The sequence below is a fragment of the Natator depressus genome, chromosome 13 (assembly GCF_965152275.1).
Source record: "Natator depressus isolate rNatDep1 chromosome 13, rNatDep2.hap1, whole genome shotgun sequence".
NCBI classification, from domain to species: domain Eukaryota; kingdom Metazoa; phylum Chordata; order Testudines; family Cheloniidae; genus Natator; species Natator depressus.
The window spans coordinates 38,049,777-38,068,752 of NC_134246.1; the positions used below are offsets into that span (position 1 = coordinate 38,049,777).

General features: G+C 50.6%; 1 gene segment (V, D, J or C); it reads left to right on the forward strand.

The window, feature by feature from the left end:
• The first annotated feature begins 1,404 nt into the window (after nucleotides 1-1,404).
• LOC141997125 (Ig heavy chain C region, membrane-bound form-like) lies at nucleotides 1,405-18,384 on the forward strand. The segment is given in 9 exon segments: nucleotides 1,405-1,615; nucleotides 2,266-2,574; nucleotides 4,078-4,404; nucleotides 4,730-5,050; nucleotides 6,354-6,668; nucleotides 8,332-8,661; nucleotides 9,159-9,491; nucleotides 16,984-17,123; nucleotides 18,376-18,384. Coding segments are annotated over 9 exon segments (2,295 nt in total).
• The last annotated feature ends 592 nt before the right edge of the window (nucleotides 18,385-18,976 follow it).

The window sequence follows — 18,976 nt, forward strand, 5'->3', positions numbered from 1 at the left end:
CCCCCTGCTCTGACTAGACCCCACTGCCTTCCCAGAGCTGGAGAGAGAACCCAGGAGTCCTGGCTCCCAGACCCCTGCTCTGACTAGACCCCACTGTCCTCCCAGAGCTGGGGAGAGAACCCAGGAGTCCTGGCTTCCAGCCACCTGCTCTGACTAGACCCACTGTCCTCCCAGAGCTGGGGAGAGAACCCAGGAGTCCTGGCTCCCAGCCCCCTGCTCTGACTAGACCCCACTGCCTTCCCAGAGCTGGAGAGAGAACCCAGGAGTCCTGGCTCCCAGACCCCTGCTCTGACTAGACCCACTGTCCTCCCAGAGCTGGGGAGAGAACCCAGGAGTCCTGGCTCCCAGCCCCCTGCTCTGACTAGACCCCACTCCCTTCCCAAAGCTGGGGAGGGAACCCAGGTGTCTTGCTCCCCTCTCCAGCACACTCTGCCCCCCATTTATCTCTGATAGGGTTAAAACACCCTCTGCACTCATGTGAGAAGCCAACAGCAGCCACTTTCCTGTAATTTACTCACCAAATCACCGGCCATGTTGGGTCGTGGTCCGGCACTGTAGACCGGGGGTTTCTGTCCGGGAGTCCAGCTCTGCTCTGTGGCTGTCGCGTAGCTCTTCTGAGGTATCTTTGCCTGTCAGACATCCCCTCTCCTCCCCCCCAAATGGTAGTCAAGATAATTATAGATTAAAACCAAGAGATGACGCCCACTGGGGAGCTTTCACTGTTACAGCTGGTGAGAAGGTGTGAAAATTGGACAGGCTGGCGAGGTGAAAAAACCAGGGTGAAAAAACAACATTGGTGTGACTTTCACTTGTGTAAACTTCCCCTTTTCAGCCCATGTTTTTTGTTGGTCAGTTTTCCCCAGAGATTGGTCACGACGGCCGCAGAGCTCAGAAAAAATTGAGGCCCCTGGGGGCTCTTTTTGAGAACCTGCAGTGTGGGAGGGTGAAGAAGAAGACTTTACGGCTGTCTTGGAACTGGGGATAGAACCCAGGAGTCCTGACTCTCAACCACCCAGGATGGATAGATTGATAGTGGGTGTGTTCGGGGATAGATAGATGTCCTGTACCTAGGTGCACACAAGTATCATGTCTCCTCCTAGCCATTTTTCTTTCTTTTAATGTCTCCTGGCAGTTTGTCTTTATTACACAAAGGGTCTCTTCTGGTCCTTGCTCCTGTGAAGGTGGTGAGAAGTACTTGGGTGGTTCCTCGCACCATGACTGGTGGTGGAATGTCCACTGCAATTTGATGTGTTTAGAACTCATCAATTCGTGGAGTTTCAGGGCAGAAGAAGGGATCACTGTGATCGGCATGTCCCCCAGCGATTCCTGGCCCAAGCCCCCACCTTCTGGTCAAGCAGAGCAGTTAGAAAGAGAGGCCAAAGCTGGCTTTAAGGACTCCGTGTCATGGAGAGTCCACCAGAATCCAGAAATAAGGACTGCAACCCCCAAAATACTGTAAAATTGGGAAAGCCAGCTGGGAGTGAATATTTCATCCTCAGTGAATTTCCCCTGGACCTGTCAGTGTCCCGGAGAGGCAGATTGAAGAGCTCAGAATCCGAGGTGTATGGTTTGAAAGATGTGTTTGCACAGAAGGGCAGGGACCGGAGGAGAAAGTGTGCGTGTTGAGTTATCTCATCCATCCATGACTCATGGAGGGCTCTTCCCTAGCTTTAACAAATGGTCTTGTCATCAGACAGAGGAAGGGACTTAGGGAGCTGGCTTTGGTTCCTAGATCTCCCACAGACTCCCCCTGTCACCTTGGGGAAGCCACGTCATCTCTCCAGGCCTCAGTTTCCCCATCTATTCAATAACAGTACTGATGCTCACTTCACACTGGAGAGCTGAGGAGGGCTGGACTCACATTGTGAGGCGTGTGGGGAATATTTCTGCCTTCTAAAGGACCAGAGTCTCCTTTCAGCATCACTTGCACAAAACCAGAGCGAGTCCTCTGGAGTTGCTCCAGGTTTACACTGGAGCAGCCAAGGTCAGAATCCCATTTCTCGTGTTTTTCGTCCATCACTCGGACACCACTTCACAATGGAAAGTTAAAGGGCGAGAGAAGGTCTGCGACAGGCCCACGGTCCCACAGCAGCTGGGAATAGAACCTAAGAGTCCTGACTCCTTTCCCAGTGAATTGGCCACTGGGCCAGGCAGCCATCAGGCCACAGAGGGAGGTGGATGGACGGATGTAGGTAGATCAGTGGCCTGGTTTTCAGAGTTTCCCCCCTTTTGATGGTTTCTCTCATATTCTCTTTCTTTTTCCAGCGACCCCCACAACGCCCTCCGTCTTCCCCCTGGTTCCCTGCTGCAGCAAGACCGTCAATGTGCCCCCGGACACCAGCTTGGCCTGCCTCGTAACTGGCTATTTGCCATCACCAGTGGACATCAAGTGGAATTCTGGCCAAGTGACCAAGGGGGTCAAAACTTTCCCAGAGGTGACGATGAGCAATGGGCTCCACACCCAGAGCAGTCTGCTGATCCCCTCTGACAGTTCCCAGCAGGGCGACCCTTACCAGTGCGACGTGACGCATCAAGGCACAGCAAAGACAGTGTCCGGGAAGTTCCCTCAGGAATGTAAGACATGCGGCGGGGGGAGGAGGGGGCAGCCAGGCTGAGATTTTCAAAGCGCCGAGAGGGTCTGGGAGCCAGTTAATCTTAATCCACATCCCGTAGGTGCCTTTGGAAAAATCTCACCCTGAAAGAGTGGGGAAAGTTTGGCCCCATGTTGAAACACGCTGAGCCCTGGTGCTTTGTCATTGCAGAACTCCCGCCCCCAGCGCCCCTCTCCGTGGGCCCTGGAATGAGGCAAACCTCAGGGTGAAATGCACCCCTGGGCAGAGACCTATGTTCCACTAAAGGGGAGATTTTTCAGCCCTGCCTAAAATATTTAGGCCCCCGGTTCCCCTGGGCACTTGGCATGTAAATCCCTGAGGCACCTTAGGAAATCTTAGACACGCAGCTGGTCTGAAATGGCACCTAAGCCACATGCTGCCCTTCTGTACAGGGGAAATCTTCGGCTCACTGCCTTACTCCCTCACCCTCACCCAAACCCAAACCCAGACCCAGACTCCTCCCACTGGGGGCGTAGAACAAAGCCCATTCGCTGCTTCAGTCCAAAGGCCAGGTTTGTTCACACACAAGGACTCAAAGCAAAACCAGTGCAACTCAGAGCACAGGCTCCCAGCCACCCGGGGCCCCCGCAGCTTTCAGCCGGCTGGATGGGGAGCACACCCCCCCTTTCCCACTAGGTCCCCTTTCCCGCATGGTTCCTAGCCCTCCTGCCTGGTCCGCATCTAGAGATTTCCCCCTCAGGTGCTTTCCTCAGCACTGAGCCAGAAGCTTTCCCTTATATAGACTGCAGCAAGCAGTCCCATGAAACTCCAATTCCCAGCAACCACTGGCCGTATCGGGGCTACACCCCCTTACAAGCTAGCACTCGCTTACACCTCTTTGTCATGGAGCTGTGTGTGTTTTTTGCACTCTGGCTGTTCTCGGGCATCTTTTGAAATGGATACAACCCCAGAGCAGCAAACGTAGGCATTCTGGGCTCAGAACTTGAACGGGTGTAAATCGACTGATCTCCACGGAAGTCAGTGGCCCTGTGCCGATTTACATCAGCTGAGGATTTGACCCTTTTTCCATAGTCAGACACAGTCAGTCCTCTCCCAGGTTTTCTTCTGATGCCATGTCATGCTCTACAGCACCACAGTCCCCCTTAAACAGGGGACATTAATTAAGGAAAAGAAGTTCAAAGAAACACAGCTCAAGTTCCAGCTTTGTCCCTGCTGTTTACCAGGGAGAACACACTCCATGCAGCATGTACGGAAAGAATGCATGGAGGCATTCAATATTTGCCTAAATGATTTAAGGGCCCTGTTCCCATTTGTTTTAATCCCTTACGTGGCTGTGAAGTTAATCCCTAGAGGCTGAATAAAGTACACAGTGTAAACACAGCACAACAAGGTCGAGTTTTTGCCAGTGCCGGGAGGACTGTAGAGTTAGCACTCTCTCAGGAAGGGGAGTGGGGATCTAAGGAGAATGACACTGGACTGTGTTTTCCCCTCTCTCTGCTCTCAGTGTGTGGTTTGACAATGCCACCCCAGGTTCACCTCCTGGTCCCCACCTGCGAGGACAGCACCACAGAGAGCCAGCTGGAGCTGGTTTGTCTCCTCCTGAGCTTCAAACCCGGCAAAGCCGACGTGAAATGGCTGGTGAATGGAAAGGAGAGGAGCCCCCCCACCCCGGCCTTTTCCTCTGCAATGGGCACAGATGGCTCCTACATGGGGCAGAGCCGTATGACCGTCACCAGGCAGAGCTGGGAGATGGGGGACGTCTACACCTGTCACGTGACCCACCCAGCAGTGGGAACAGAGCTCTCCATGCACAACGCCAGCAAGTGCTTGGGTGAGGGGCTACGCCCGTGCATGGTGGGGAGGTGGGGTGGAGAGTTACTCAGAAACCAGCCCTGCCTAAGGGTAGGTGGGACTGCACCTAGACCCCAGTGTGATGGGAGACATAGGAGTACCATAGAGAAATTGATACTGTAGGTGGATGGGAAGAGAAAGAGATATAATGGGGGGATGGATGGATGGATGGGATGGATACTACCAGTGTTCTGATGGGGATGGATGGATGGATGGATAGATTAGATTAGATTAGATTTCAATAGTCTTTTTCTGCCTTTCCACATTATTTATGCTGGTCAATGACATCTCTTTGAATTTCTCAGCCTGCCTCAGAAGTTCACTTGACCCAAGCATCTACTTAACCAAACCCTCCTATGAAGACGTCATCAAAAATTCTGGTCATGTTACCTGTTTAGTTTTGGGTTATGACTTAGCAGCCAGCAGAATCGCATGGAAAGTGGATGGGCAAGTCAGCTCTGCGGCAAAGACAGAAACTCTCAAGAAGAACAGCAACGGGACCACCAGCCTGGTCAGTTCTCACCCTGTGTCACTGGCCCAGTGGGGACAAGGCACCATATTTACCTGCAAAGTGACCACACTCTGTTCTGGAGAACTAACCCAGGACATAAGCATGAGCAATACAGGTGAGTAGCCTTGGCATGTGAAAGGGAAAGGCAAATTCCAGTCATTGTTAATTGGGATTAGAGGGTGAAACTCATCCCACACAAGTCCTAGGAAGCCTTGAAGTCCCAGTTAAACCCCCCAAATAACTCTTTAGCAGAGCCGAGGCCCTCAGCACAGGAGTGTATTTCAGCCGTAATTAATATTTCCCCTGTGAATCTCTCATTCAGGGGATCACCATTAATATCCAGTTTAGAGGTTTTCCCAGTACTCACTTTCTTCTTATCATTGAATGCCAGCTCCTCTAAGAATTTCACTCCCTTTTGCTCCCTGGGATCTGGGGATGTGGCCTTTGAGGGACTTAGTGTCCTATCTGTGACTCTGGTCTGATGTGCATTTGTACTTCTTATCTCTGGAAATCAGGCTGGTGCTTGTCATCCGGCATTCGGCCTTTCAGGGATATTTCTTGTGAGACTCTCTAAGAGTGTCCAGTGGAGTTAGGTTCCCAAATCCCATTGAAATACCCAAGGTGTCCAAGTCCCTTAGCCAGCCTTTGAAAATCTCGATTGTGTTGAATTTTGCTGTGAGCGTTTGAAGGAGGGCAGAGGCTCCATCTGAGTGAGCAAATGGGTTGGTGACCCAATGTCATGATGATGCATGGCGGAGACTTGGGGTGAAGAGGAGATAGTGTGGTTCAAGGCTTGGGGTGAGGGTTCAGGTTTGGGACGCAGGACTAGCTGAAAGTCCCCTGCCCATCTGCATTACGGTAAAACCAAGCTGAGGATAACGATCAGGATGATGATCTCGAAGGAGATGATGAAGATGATGTCGATGACAATGAAGAAGGAAATGAAGATGCTGAAGGAGAAAAAGAGAAAGAATGTTAGAATGCTGAAGGAGATGATGAAGATAAAGAGGAAGAGGATGATGATGAAGATTTTGATCTGAAAAAGAGGACGATAAAGAGGAAGGAAGTAATTATGAAGACAAGGGAGGTGAAGAAAATGAATATGATGATGGTGATGAAGATGAAGATAATGATGTTAAGTTGTTGCCTTTTAAGGTTGAAGTTCACTGTACATTCTGCGGGGAAGGCTTTGGAGTTCAGTTGAGTCTTTGGGTGATGGTCCATTTGAGTCTTTGAGTTTCAAGGGAGATGATGCTCAATGGTTGGCTTTTTGTTTTGCCTGGTCTAGTTTCACACATACTCTGAACAACTGCCCTCCCTGGCCCCTTCACACAGTGATAGCTGCTGGATCTAAGTCCGTAACTTAGACATGCTAACCAAATCTTATTTTTCTCTTGCCCCTCTTCCTTTTCATTTAGGCATCAGTAAGAAGGAGCCCACAGTCACCGTCTCCCGAGCATACCACGAAGACATCTCTGGGAACAGTGTCTCCTTTACTCTCATCTGCGAAGCTAGTGGCTTTTACCCTGAAGAGATCAGCATGTCATGGTTGAAGAATAACTCCCCGGAACTCAAGTCCAGTTACAACAGTGGCCCTGTGTCAGGAAATGGCACTTTCTCTGCCTACAGCGTCCTGAAGGTTGAGCAAAGTCAAAGAGAAGGAAATTACGCCTGCGTGGTGCATCACCCAGCCATGGAAGAGCCCAAGAGGGTTGTGGAAAAGGTGTCCCTCGGTAAGTGGATTCTCAGAGGCAGGTATTAATTTGGGGATGTTCACATGTGTTCTTATCCCATCCAGCCAATGGCATGAACAACCGCGTGACTCCATGTGAGCCCTCATGGGAGGGGTGGCAATGAAGGATTTCTATCTCCATTATGATGCTGTCTTTGGTGAAACCAAGACTTATTGCAACCTGATCTGGGTGGAGAATGTCCCCTCCACTCCAGTGCAGGAGAGTTCCCTGTATTTCCAAGGCATTATCCAGTCCAAAATGCCCCAAGTAATGGGGATCCCACCCCACCCCTGGAGGAGATGATTCCACAGCCTCACAGAGCACATCACCACTAAAGGAAGTGCAGGAAAACTGTCCTAATTGCAAGAGAGAATTTAAGGGAGGGTGCAGAATGTAATCTCATTGGGCTGTGATTTGGCCAAGACATTGGAGTGGACACTCTTGCTCTTCAGGAAAGTTCAAAGAGGTTTTTCATGGCTGGGAGGTGGTTGGCTGAAAATGTTCTTTTCTTCTTAACCATGGATCACCCTGGGTGTTGTTTGCTCCACTCTTGAACACGGATTCCCACGGTGGCAGATTCACAATTTTGCCCTTATGGTCCCTTCTTATTCTTCAAATTTGTTGCTGGCACATTAGGAATGTCTTCCTGGATCTGCAGCCATGACAGGCACCCATTAAAATCTGTTCTCAAGGAAAAGATGAGCTGGGGTGGGGCAGATTCCATATCGGATTCAGAAGCTGACGAACTCATGCAAACAAAGGAGAGAAACCCCTCAGCTCCATTGCCCCACAGTGGGGCTTGGGAGTCCATATGAATCTGGAATCCCAGCTCCAGCAGCATCCACTTTAGAAACTAATCTCATGAGTGACACCATGCATATCCTTCACATAACATTCAATAGAGGACATTGTCCCTGGGTGCCAGGACTTCCATCAGTCTGGGCTTCCCTTCTGAGATTTCTAAAGTGATTCGAGGTCTCCCCTCCCCCATCGGCTTGCAGTGGAAGTTGAGGGACTCATGCCCTGAGGGACCTCGGCAGACCATGGGTGTGCAATATAAATGGCCCTTCTGCCTGTGCAGGGGGTAGGGTTTAGGAAACACAAGTTCCGTCCTGAGCCGTGGGTGCAGTGTGGGGTCTAGTGGTTAGAGCAGGAGGATCTGGGTGCCAGTCATGACCATGGGCAGGTCATTTGTCCTGTTTTCCAGCTGCCATCTCTGGGAAATGGGGATAACTGCACTGAGCTCAGGCGGGTCATCAAGCTCGTGAATTTCAGGCCAGAAGGACCCTGATTTGAGCCACCATGGCTGGTCTGTTCCCAGCCATGTTTTCCTCAATGGAACTTTCTGCCAACAAAACCAGAGACCTTCAGATTTGCTGCTGGGACCCAGAGACCCAAATAACCATAATGGGACCGAGGAATCCCAATCTCTCAGTTGGTTGGAAAATCTCAGCCATTTTCCCCACTGCTCCATAAGATGAGGGTCCCGCCCCTTCTACCAGGGAACCCAGTGCCCTATTTCTACCTCCAATGACCCTCAGCCCCTTTCCCAAACAGCCCCTGGGCTTTGTGCCCCTGAGAGAGAGGCACTCAGTTTCCACCTCGTGCCTGTTGAAATATTTGCTCAGCCCAGCCCTCAACGCTGCCTCCTGCCCCCCACCAGGTGTCAGCAACTGTAATCGACACCCTCTGGAGGTCTCTCTCCTTCCCCCTTCCCTGGAGGACCTCTACATAGGGCAGAACGCCACCATCAGTTGTTTGGTGAGTGGCATGGAAACCCCCGGCAGCCTGGAGGTCTCCTGGAACCGGGGTAGCGGGGGCCCGTTGGCTGTGGTCTCCAGGGAGCCAGTGCTGCAGGAAGATGGCACCTACAGTGCAACCAGCATCCTGCGGGTGTGCGTGGAGGAGTGGCAGGCGGGGGAGGAGTTCACCTGCACCGTGAAGCACCAAGACATCCCATCGGCCATTGTCAAGAGCATCCGCAAGAGTCACAGTAAGAACTCAGCCTTTCCCCTGTAGGGGGCGCCAGCTCCCATCTGGCTGCAGGCTTGGGGGAATGGCTGGCTCAGGATGTGGGGAATGGGACACGGGACCTTCTGTCTCTAGGGGGCGCTAGTTCTGATCCGGCTTGAGGTCTTTGGGACTGGGAGTCGCAAATTTGTGGTTGGGATGAAATGGGCAAATTTATGAGACAGAGGGGGACAGAGTCAGGACTCCTGGGTTCTTTTTCTGTCTCTGGGAGGGGAGTGGGATGTCGTGGGTTAGAATAGGGAGACTGGAAGCCATGAGTCCTGAGTTCTAGCCCCTTTTCAGGGAAGGTATTTGGATCTGGTGGGTTAGTGTGGCCTGAACTCCTGGATTGTATCCATGGGTCTGGGTGGAGAGTGGGGGGTCTAGTGGGATATAGCAGGGCGATGAGGGTGGAGGATGGTAGCCAGGACTCCTGGGTCCCAATCCTTCGCATCAACCCTTTGCTGTTTCTCATGGCAGTGGTTTCCCTCCGGGCCCCTTCTGTCTACATCTCCCCTCCTCACGCTGAGGAGCTGGCTCTCCGGGAATTGGCCACCATCACCTGCCTGGCCTCCGGCTTCCGGCCCAGAGCCATCTTGGTGACATGGACCCAGCAGGACCAGCCCGTGCCCCAGGAAGCCTACACCAACATTGGCCCCGTCCGGGAGGCTGGGAAGGAGGAGCGCTACTTCATCTACAGCAAGCTCAATGTCTTGGCATCTGAATGGGAGCGGGGGGACACGTACGCCTGCGTGGTGGGGCACGAGGGTCTGCCCATGACCTTCATCCACCGGAGCGTGGACAAAGCCTCCGGTAAACCCACTGCCGTCAATGTCTCTGTGATCTTGTCTGATACCGACGTCACCTGCTACTGAGGAGCAGAGCCGCGTGGGCTCCTCACGGCGTATCTGAGATGGCCAGGGAACCTCGTGGGGTCTGGGATTCCTCTTAGCCTGTGTGTAAAGCTGTGGGAGCTCTGGTGTACAGAGCGTGGCTGTGTGTGGAATATGCCCAAATAAAAATGCAGCATGCCAGAGTTTGTGATGAAGGGTATGTCTTCTGGCGGAGACTGTCTCTGTGTCTCATCCACCCATCCACGCTTCCTCCCACAATATCTAGATGTATCCCCCCACCTTTATTTCTTTCTTTCTCTCCAGCCATCCTCCTTTCCTTATGTATAGACTACATCAATTCATTCTTCCAAACAGGATCCATCCACCCATCCTAGGCTCTGGGGGAGGGATAGCTCAGTATTTTGAGCATTGGCTTGCTAAACCCAGGGTTGTGAGTTCAATCCTTGAGGGGGCCACTTAGGGATCTGGGGCAAAAATAGGGGATTGGTCCTGCTTTGAGCAGGGGGTTGGACTAGATGACCTCGTGAGGTCCCTTCGAACCCTGATATCCTATGATTCTATACCTGTCTCTTTGATTCTACAATGTCCATCCATGCAAAATTATGCAATCTCCTCTCTGCATCCATCCATCTTCATGCATTGTCATGTTTCTACCTGTCCATCCCTCTGCAGTGAGTTGCTATCCATCCATTATTATTCATGATATTGCAACTCCTAGATCTCCTGACTGAGGTCAGAGCCCCATTGGATGGGCCCTGTACGAACACACACAGAGCAAATGTCCTGGAACCAAGGAGCTGATAGTCTAAGCAGACAGAGGCTGGGATGGGATATTTTGGCACAAAAGGATTAAAATAGGGATGCTATAAAGAAGCAAGACACCCAACTCCCACTGCAATTGTGAGTTTATCTTCACTGGCACCTAATTTCCGCAGAGTCCTTTAAAGACCCCAGCCCAGGTGGCTTGTCTCTGGTCACACTGCAGGTCAGTGGGAGAAGTGGGAATAGAGCCCTGATCCCCCATCTCCAAGACTTGTTTCTTAACTATTGCACCTGTCTCGCAATGTAGCCCTAGCCACTCTGGCGTGAGAACCCTTAGGAGATGCGTCCTCACTTGACCACATAAGGTTAGAGGCAGAGTGCCCAGGAATCTGGTTTTATGTGTTTAGAGAGCTAGGCGGGAGGGTGAGACTGAGTTAGGAGCCTTCTTTCCTCCCAGCTCTGTCCCTGGATGTATAGACATGGAGGTAGTGTGCAGGGGAAGTGATTTCACCTCTGTGTACGGGGTTAGGGAGACCAATACTGGAATACAGCATTCAGTTCTGGAGTCAACACGGAGTGACAGTCAGAAAAGGTAACAATGGTAGGAACGATTAGGAAAGGGACAGATATTAAGACAGTAAATCTCATAATGCCACTGTATAAATCCATGGTATGCCCACAGCTTGAATATTGCATGCAATTCTGGTCGCCCCATCTCAAGAAAGATGTATTAGAAATGGAGAAGGTACAGAGAAAGGGGACAACGTTGATCATGGGGATGGAACAGCTTCCGTCTGAGGAGAGATTAGACAGGCTGGGACTTTTCATCTTAGAAAAGAAATGACTAAGGGGGATATGACAGAGGTCTATAAAATCATGGCGGGTGTGGAGAAAGTAAATCAGGAAGTGTTATTTTCCCCTTCACATAATACAAGAACCTGGGGTCACCCAATGAAATTAAATGGCAGCTGGTTTAAAACAAACACAAGGAAGAACTTCTTCACACAACAGAGTCAACATGTGGAAGTAGTTGTCAGGGGATGTTGTGATGGCCCAAAATATAAGTGGGTTCATGAATTTATCTAATTCTTTTTTGGAGGATAAGTCTATTAAAGGGCACCCATGAGCACAGAGCGGTGTGGCCTAGTGCCCATGGTGAATATATCAGCCCTGAAGTGCAGGACTTTGTTTTCTTGGGGCTAGAGTCAATCTAGCAGCCCTTGAGTGTAGGGGAGTGTGGCCTAGCAGCCAGAGTGAATAGAGAGGACCTCAAATGCAGGGCAGTGTGGTAATGGCCACACCCAGGGGCCGTCACCGGAGGGGATGATGGCAAGGGCAGTGGGACACGGGCTCACTTGAGCGCTCATCTAGTCCAGTCCCCTGCACTCATGGCAGGCCTGAGTATTATCTAGACCACCCATGACAGGTGTTTGTCTCACCTGCTCATAAAAATCTCCAATGATGGAGATTCCACAACCGCCCTAGTCAATTTATTCCAGTGCTTACCCACCCTGACAGGAAGTTTTTTCTAGTGTCCAACCGACACCTCTCTTGCTGCAATTAAAGCCCATTGCTAATTGTCCTATCCTATGAGGTTAAGGAGAGCAATTTTTCTCCCTCCTCCTTGTAAGAACCTTTTATGTTCTTGAAAACTGTTATCATGTCCCCTCTCAACCTTCTCTTTTCCAGCCTCAACAATCACAATTTTTAATCTTCCCTCATAGGTCGTGTTTTCTAGACCTTTCATCATTTTTGTTGCTCTTCTCTGACTTTCTCCAATTTGTCCACATCTTTCCTGATATAGACTGCAGGACAAGTGCTAGTAATAATAATAGGGCTCAGATTTTCCTGGATACGATAGCTGATGGATTCCTTCACCAAGTAGTTGCTGAACTGAGAAGAGAGGACGCCATTTTAGATTTGGTTTTGGTGAGCAGTGAGGACCTCATAGAAGAAATGATTGTAGGGGACAAGCTTGGTTTGAGCGATCATGAGCTAATTCAGTTCAAACTAAATGGAAGGATAAACAAAAATAGATCTGTGACTAGGGTTTTTGATTTCCAAAAGGCTGACTTTAAAAAATTAAGGAACTTAGTTAGGGAAGTGGATTGGACTGAAAAACTTGTGGATCTAAAGGCAGAGGAGGCCTGGAATTACTTCAAGTCAAAGCTGCATCCCAAGAAAGGGGAAAAAATTCATAGGCAGGAGTTGTAGACCAAGCTGGATGAGCAAGCATCTCAGAGAGGTGATTAAGAAAAAGCAGAAAGCCTACAGGGAATGGAAGATGGGAGGGATCAGCAAGGAAAGCTACCTTACTGAGGTCAGAGCATGGAGAGATAAAGTGAGAAAGGCCAAAAGCCATGTAGAGTTGGACCTTGGAAAGGGAATTAAAAGCAATAGTAAAAGGTTCTATAGCCTGTGACAAAGCTCTGTCCTTGCCTCCGTGGGTCCCGTGTTTCCCTGGTGCATTTCACTAGCCTCAGAGGCTCACTGTGACCCTCCCTATAACCCTTCTCTCTCTAGAGACAAGGGTCACAGTCTACTGAGCCATTTTCATCATAAGCCAGTGAGGGAGGTGAGGAGAAGTTATCCTTCCTTGCACAGTCTCTGTTGTCTCCCAGTCTCAGTGATTAATCAGGGGGCAACGGTGGGCGGGGGGGAGCCCGGGCCCACCGTCTACTCTGGGCTCCAGCCCAGGACCCTAATAGTATCAGCTATGGTAGCTGACCTTTTAGAACCATGACATGTACAATTCTCTGGGCTACTTCCCCCACAGCAGCCCTCACTTCCTCAAGCTCCACTTCACCCTTACCTCAGGGCCTCCTTCCTTGTGCCTGATATGGGGTGTACTACTCAGCCTCTCCAACAGCACAACTTCCTCCCACAGCTCCTGACATGCACCCCCACCTGACTGACTGGGAGGCTTTGAACTAGTTTCAGCCAGCCCCTGATTGGCTTCAGGTGTCCCAATCAACCTAGCCTTCTCCCTGCCTTCTGGAAAGTTCTTAATTGGCCCCAGGTGTCTTAATTGACCTGGAACAGCTGCCATTTCACTTATCCTGGTACCAGGGATTTGTTTAGCCAGGAGCTAATCTATCTATCTCCCAGTACTTTTCCATAGCCATCTGGCCTTGCCCCGTCACAAGCCATATAAATAAGAAGAAAACAAAGAAAGAAGAAGTGGGACCGCTTAACACTGAGGATGGAGTGGAGGTTAAGGATAATCTAGGCATGGCCCAATATCTAAACAAATACTTTGCCTCAGTCTTTAACGAGGCTAATGAGAAGCTTAGGGATAATGGTAGGACGACAAATGAGAATAAGGATATGGAGGTAGATGTTACCACATCCAAGGTAGAAGCCAAACTCGAACAGCTTAATGGGACTAAATCGGGGAGCCCAGATAATCTTCATCCAAGAATATTAAAGGAACTGGCACATGAAATTGCAAGCCCGTTAGCAAGAATTTTTAATCAATCTGTAAACTCAGGGGTTGTACTGTATGACTGGAGAATTGCTAACATAGTTCCTATTTTTAAGAAAGGGAAAAAGAGAGATCCGGGTAACTACAGTTTGACATCTGTTAGTTTGACATCTGTAGTATGCAAGGTCTTGGAAAAAATGTTGAAGGAGAAAGTAGTTAAGGACATTGAGGTCAAAGGTAAATGGGACAAAATACAACATGGCTTTACAAAAGGTAGATCGTGGCAAACCAACCTGATCTCCTTCTTTGAGAAGGTAACAGATTTTTTAGACAAAGGGAATGTAGTGGATCTAATTTACCTCGATTTCAGTAAGGCATTTGATACGGTTCCACATGGAGAATTATTAGCTAAATTGGAAAAGATGGAGGTCAATATGAAAATTGAAAGGTCAATAAGTAACTGGTTAAAGGGGAGACTACAGTGGGTCACAATGAAAGGTGAACTGTCAGACTGAAAGGAGGTTACTAGTGGAGTTCCTCAGGGATCGGTTTTGGGACCAATCTTGTTTAATCTTTTTATTACTGACCTTGGCACAAAAAGCGGGAATGTGCTAATAAAGTTTGGGGATGACACAAAGCTGGGAGGTATTGTCAATACAAAGAAGGACCGGGATATCATACCGGAAGATCTGGATGACCTTGTAAACTGGAGTAATAGTAATAGGATGAAATTTAATAGTGAAAAGTGCAAGGTTATGCATTTAAGGATTAATAACAAGAATTTCTGTTATAAACTGGGGACACATTACTTGGAAGTAACAGAGGAGGAGAAGGACCTTGGAGTATTGGTTGATCACAGGATGACTATGAGCTGCCAATGTGACATGGCCGTGAAAAAAGCTAATGCGGTCTTGGGATGCATCAGGCGAGGTATTTCCAGTAGAGATCAGGAGGTGTTAGTACCATTCTACAAGGCACTGGTGAGACCTCATCTGGAATATTGTGTGCAGTTCTGGTCTCCCATGTTTAAGAAGGATGAATTCAAACTGGAACAGGTACAGAGAAGGGCTACTAGGATGAAAGGAGGAATGGAAAACCTGTCTTATGAAAGGAGACTCAAGGAACTTGTTTTGTTTAGCCTAACCAAAAGAAGGCTGAGAGGAGATAGGATTGCTATCTATAAATATATCAGAGGGATAAATACCAGGGAGGGAGAGGAAATATTTAAGCTCAGTACCCATGTGGACACAAGAACAAATGGATGTAAACTGGCCATCAGGAAGTTTAGACTTGAAATTAGATGAAGCTTCCTAAGCATCAGAGGAGTGAAGTTCTGGAACAGCCTTCCAAGGGAAGCAGTGGGGGCAAAAGACATATCTGGCTTCAAGACAAAGCTTGATAAATTTATGGAGGAGATGGTATTCTTTCTACCAGCACAGCATTTGGAGCACGCTTAGCCTGACCTGAGGGGCAGGACTTCCTCCAACCCTAGGGTGGGATTAACCCTTTCCTGGACAGTGAAGGTATGCACACCCCATCACAGGCATGAAATCTGGAAGGGAACCATTGGAACGAACTTTCAGTGGTAGAGGTGGAGTCTCCATTTCGAGATTTGTACATCCAGCCTGTGGTCCATTCTGGAAAATATGCTCCCAGCAAAGACAAGTCATTGGGCTGCATAGAGGGGTAGCTGGGTGAGATTCTCTGGCCTGTGATATACAGGAGGTCAGGCTTGTTACTGTAATGGTCCCTTCTTGCCTTAAGATCTACAAATGCACCAGTCAAGGTTTCAGAGCTAGGAAGGTCACGTCAATTATCCATCCACTGCCTGGGCCATAGAGTGCACTGGTGAGTGAATTAAGATTTCAGCTGGTACATCCAGACAGCTGAGGCCTCTCATGCCAGCCCTTTGAGTGCCCAGGTGTGTTCTAATTTGAGGAGGCTCCAGGCCATTTCCCAGTCGATGTTCATGCCATTGACAAGACACATGGACAGGCTCAGGGAATGCTGGGCTGTGAGTCCTTCCAACTCTTGGGAACGGGTTCCCAGCGGAGCCCAGGCTGGTGGTGGGTGAAAGGGGCTCTGACTGAGTGGTATCCCATGTGGGATGAGTCGGGAGAGGTCTTTACTCAGTCTCCATGACACAACAACATAAACGGCTGAAGGAATTAGAAATGGGCCATGGAGACGTCTGCCTACAGGGACAGAGGTCACTGCTGTGTGATGGTGGCAGAGTCGCCCCAAGGGAGAAGTCAGTTGGGGGCCATCACTTCTGTTTCCAGTGTCTGACAATATGGGGCAGCTCAGGGTGTTGCTGATGGGGTGGCCGTGCCTTTCCCCCCTTTTTGTAGGGCTTGCGGGTGGGCTGGTCAGGTGTTGCCCAAATGTGGTGATGAGCTACAGATCTTTCCTCTTCTAGGAGCATGGGTTGAAATGGAGTCCAAGCGGGTAGTGGCTTAAAAGTTGCTCCCATCAGATGGCCCCGTTATTAGGTGTATTACAGTCGTGTGCAGAGGTCTCCACTGAGTTTGGGACCCCAATACGCTAGGAGCTGCACACACATAGAGTAAGAGATAGTCTCTGCCCAGGAGAGCTAAATGTCCAAAAAGAGAAAGGATGTGAAGGGAAACTGAGGCACAGACGGGGAGGTGAATTGCCTGAGGTCCTGCAAAGTCAATGACAGAGCTGGAAATAGACCCATGGGGGTCCTGAGTCCCATCCTAGTGCCCTGTTCATTGGACCTCACTCCCTGTGGGATGATACGAGTTGAGGGAGGTCTCAGAACAGCTCTGTGGGTAAATTCCCCAGGTCCCCAGAATAGGGATCGGGGGGAATTGGTGCCTCTGCTGCCCAGGAACTGGTCCCAGCATAGCTCAAGCTGGCATTGGCTGGGAAGATGTCGCTGTTGGATGGGTGTGCATGGCCCCATTGAGCTATGCATTGGCAGGTCTCAGCCCAGCTCTGTTGCTGGCCTGGGGAGGGGAATCGCATGCTCGGAGTGGCTGGGGTGTGTAAAGGAGCCAAAGGGCGTGAAATTTAATGGAAGTTGGGGCTGAAATCCCTGAGGCTGCTGTGAGAATTGCAGCCTGTGACGGGGGGTCTCCACCTGCAGCCTGCCCGGTCTCCGCTGGCAGGGACCCTCTGTCTCTGGCTCTGGACGGGGATCTCTTGCCAAGAGCACAGATCGGAGCTCCCCGCTGTGCCTGCTCAGCTCCCTGGGTTAACGAAGAGGCCTCTCTAACCGGCACGTGTGTCTCATCCCCAGCTCCTCTCTGCCTCGTGGAGGACCAAGGCGTCTCTGTTGAAGGAGGAGAGGAGGAATCTGACGGTCTCTGGACACCTGTTGCCTTCATTGCTCTCTTCCTGCTCAGCCTGTTGTACAGCGCCGGCGTCACGCTGCTTAAGGTAAGAGCAGCAGCGACCTTCATGGTCCCGCGTCACTGCTGAGAGCAACAACCCGTGCTCAGGAATCGATCCCACGCCATCAGCATGCAGCCAGCCGCCAACACCACCCATAGTCAGTGATTGTCAGAGGCCAGAGCCAAGGGCGAGAGCCACAGTCAGGAGTTGGAGCCCAGGGTTAGGCGCATGGCTGGACCAAGACGGGAAGAAGGCAGGAGCCGGGCTGGAACAAGCAGTCACAGCTGCTATCGCAGCCCTGGGGAAATTCTTTGGGCAGCTGCTTAACTTCTGCTGGGCTCATGAACCGGGCTGCTGACTCTGCCAAGCAATCAGGGCGGAGCCAATCAGGCAGCCGGCTCCAGGCCAGGTGCGCAGGTCAGGTTGCCTGGGACTGGCTCTGCTGCCAGCCCTGATTCCTGACAGTGACCAACGATCAATGAGAGAGAATCAGGAACGATTACTTATTAATAATCCACCACCCGTCATCACTAATTAATGAGCTGACATCAAGGTTAATGCGGCAGTGATCAATACATGAGAATCAACAGTCTATTATCAATTCCAATCGTTTATCACTGAGAAATCAAAAATCACGGATTGGCTGTCCCTGGTCAGTACCTAGTGATCTGTACTTAATGCTGAATAGCCATTAATCTGCAATTAATTATCAATAATCAACACTCACAGATCAGTAATTAATGTTAAAGAATCGAGGATCAAGCATCAATAAGCTGGTAATAATTATCAATTGATAAGAATCACTTGTCCATAATGAGGAATTAATGATCAATGACCAAAACTGAATGATCCCTAATTAAGATGCAAGAGGAAATGTTCCAAGAGCAAGGCTCAATGAGCGTCAATCAATAAGCACTCAGCCGTGATCGCTAAGGATCAGTCGTCGGGCCCAGAAGCACAAGGGCCAGAGGTGCCCGTGAAGCCGGTTCTGTGCCGGGCCGCGGTGCAATGGGGCTGGTACCAGAAGCAGGGAGAATCGGCGGAGGCAGCTGCGGCTCCCCAGGGACTTGGTGTGCGGCACCCGCTGGGCAGTGGCCGTTCCCTGAGGCGGTTTGACAAGGCTGGTGTCTCTGTCTGGAAGATGAGCTCCAGCTCAAGCCAGACATCCTGGGAGGACGCAGGCGTGGCTGGGCGAGGCTAGATGGTCCCAAGGGTCCCTTCTGGCCTTGCTCTCCCAGCCGAGGATGCTGCCCGTGAGCGGCACCGGCTGAACCCCTCTGCCTTCTGTGTCCCACAGGTGCGGTGAGTGCCCGGCTCCGGGCTCCTAGGAGGGGACAGCACTGCTTCGTCCTCTTCATTCTCTCCCTCCATCTTCAGCCCTGCCGGGCTCCTGCCCCCTCTCCGGACACCGGGAGGGACCATGTTCCACGGCAGCGCAGAGGGCGCGACAACGGCCGCTGAAGGGTCTGAGCTCCGCAGAACCCAGAGCAGGGAGGGCAGAGTCCTTCCCCGGACGTCCCCGTGGGGCAGCCCACGCTGGAGCTTGAGCTCAGCCCCGTGCCCCTCAGTCCTCCACCCCCATCTCACGGCAGGGACTGGATTTCCTTGTGTGTCTGTGTGTGTGTCTGTGTGTGCAGGTCTGTAGTGTCCTGAGGTCTGGTCAACGTGGACTCTGGCGAGGGAGAAGAGTCTCATTTGCTCCATCGTTTAACTCGCAACTTACACGGGAATTGTGTGTTTGATTGAAAATAAAAGGAGTTAAGAATTGGTAGCTGCATTTCAGGGTGGTTTGGGGGGATTTAACCAAGGAGAACAGTACCCACTGTATGTCCCAGCCACCCCGGTGTCTATCTACGCATCCGTCCATTCTCAGACACGCACATGTTTCTCTCTTTCTC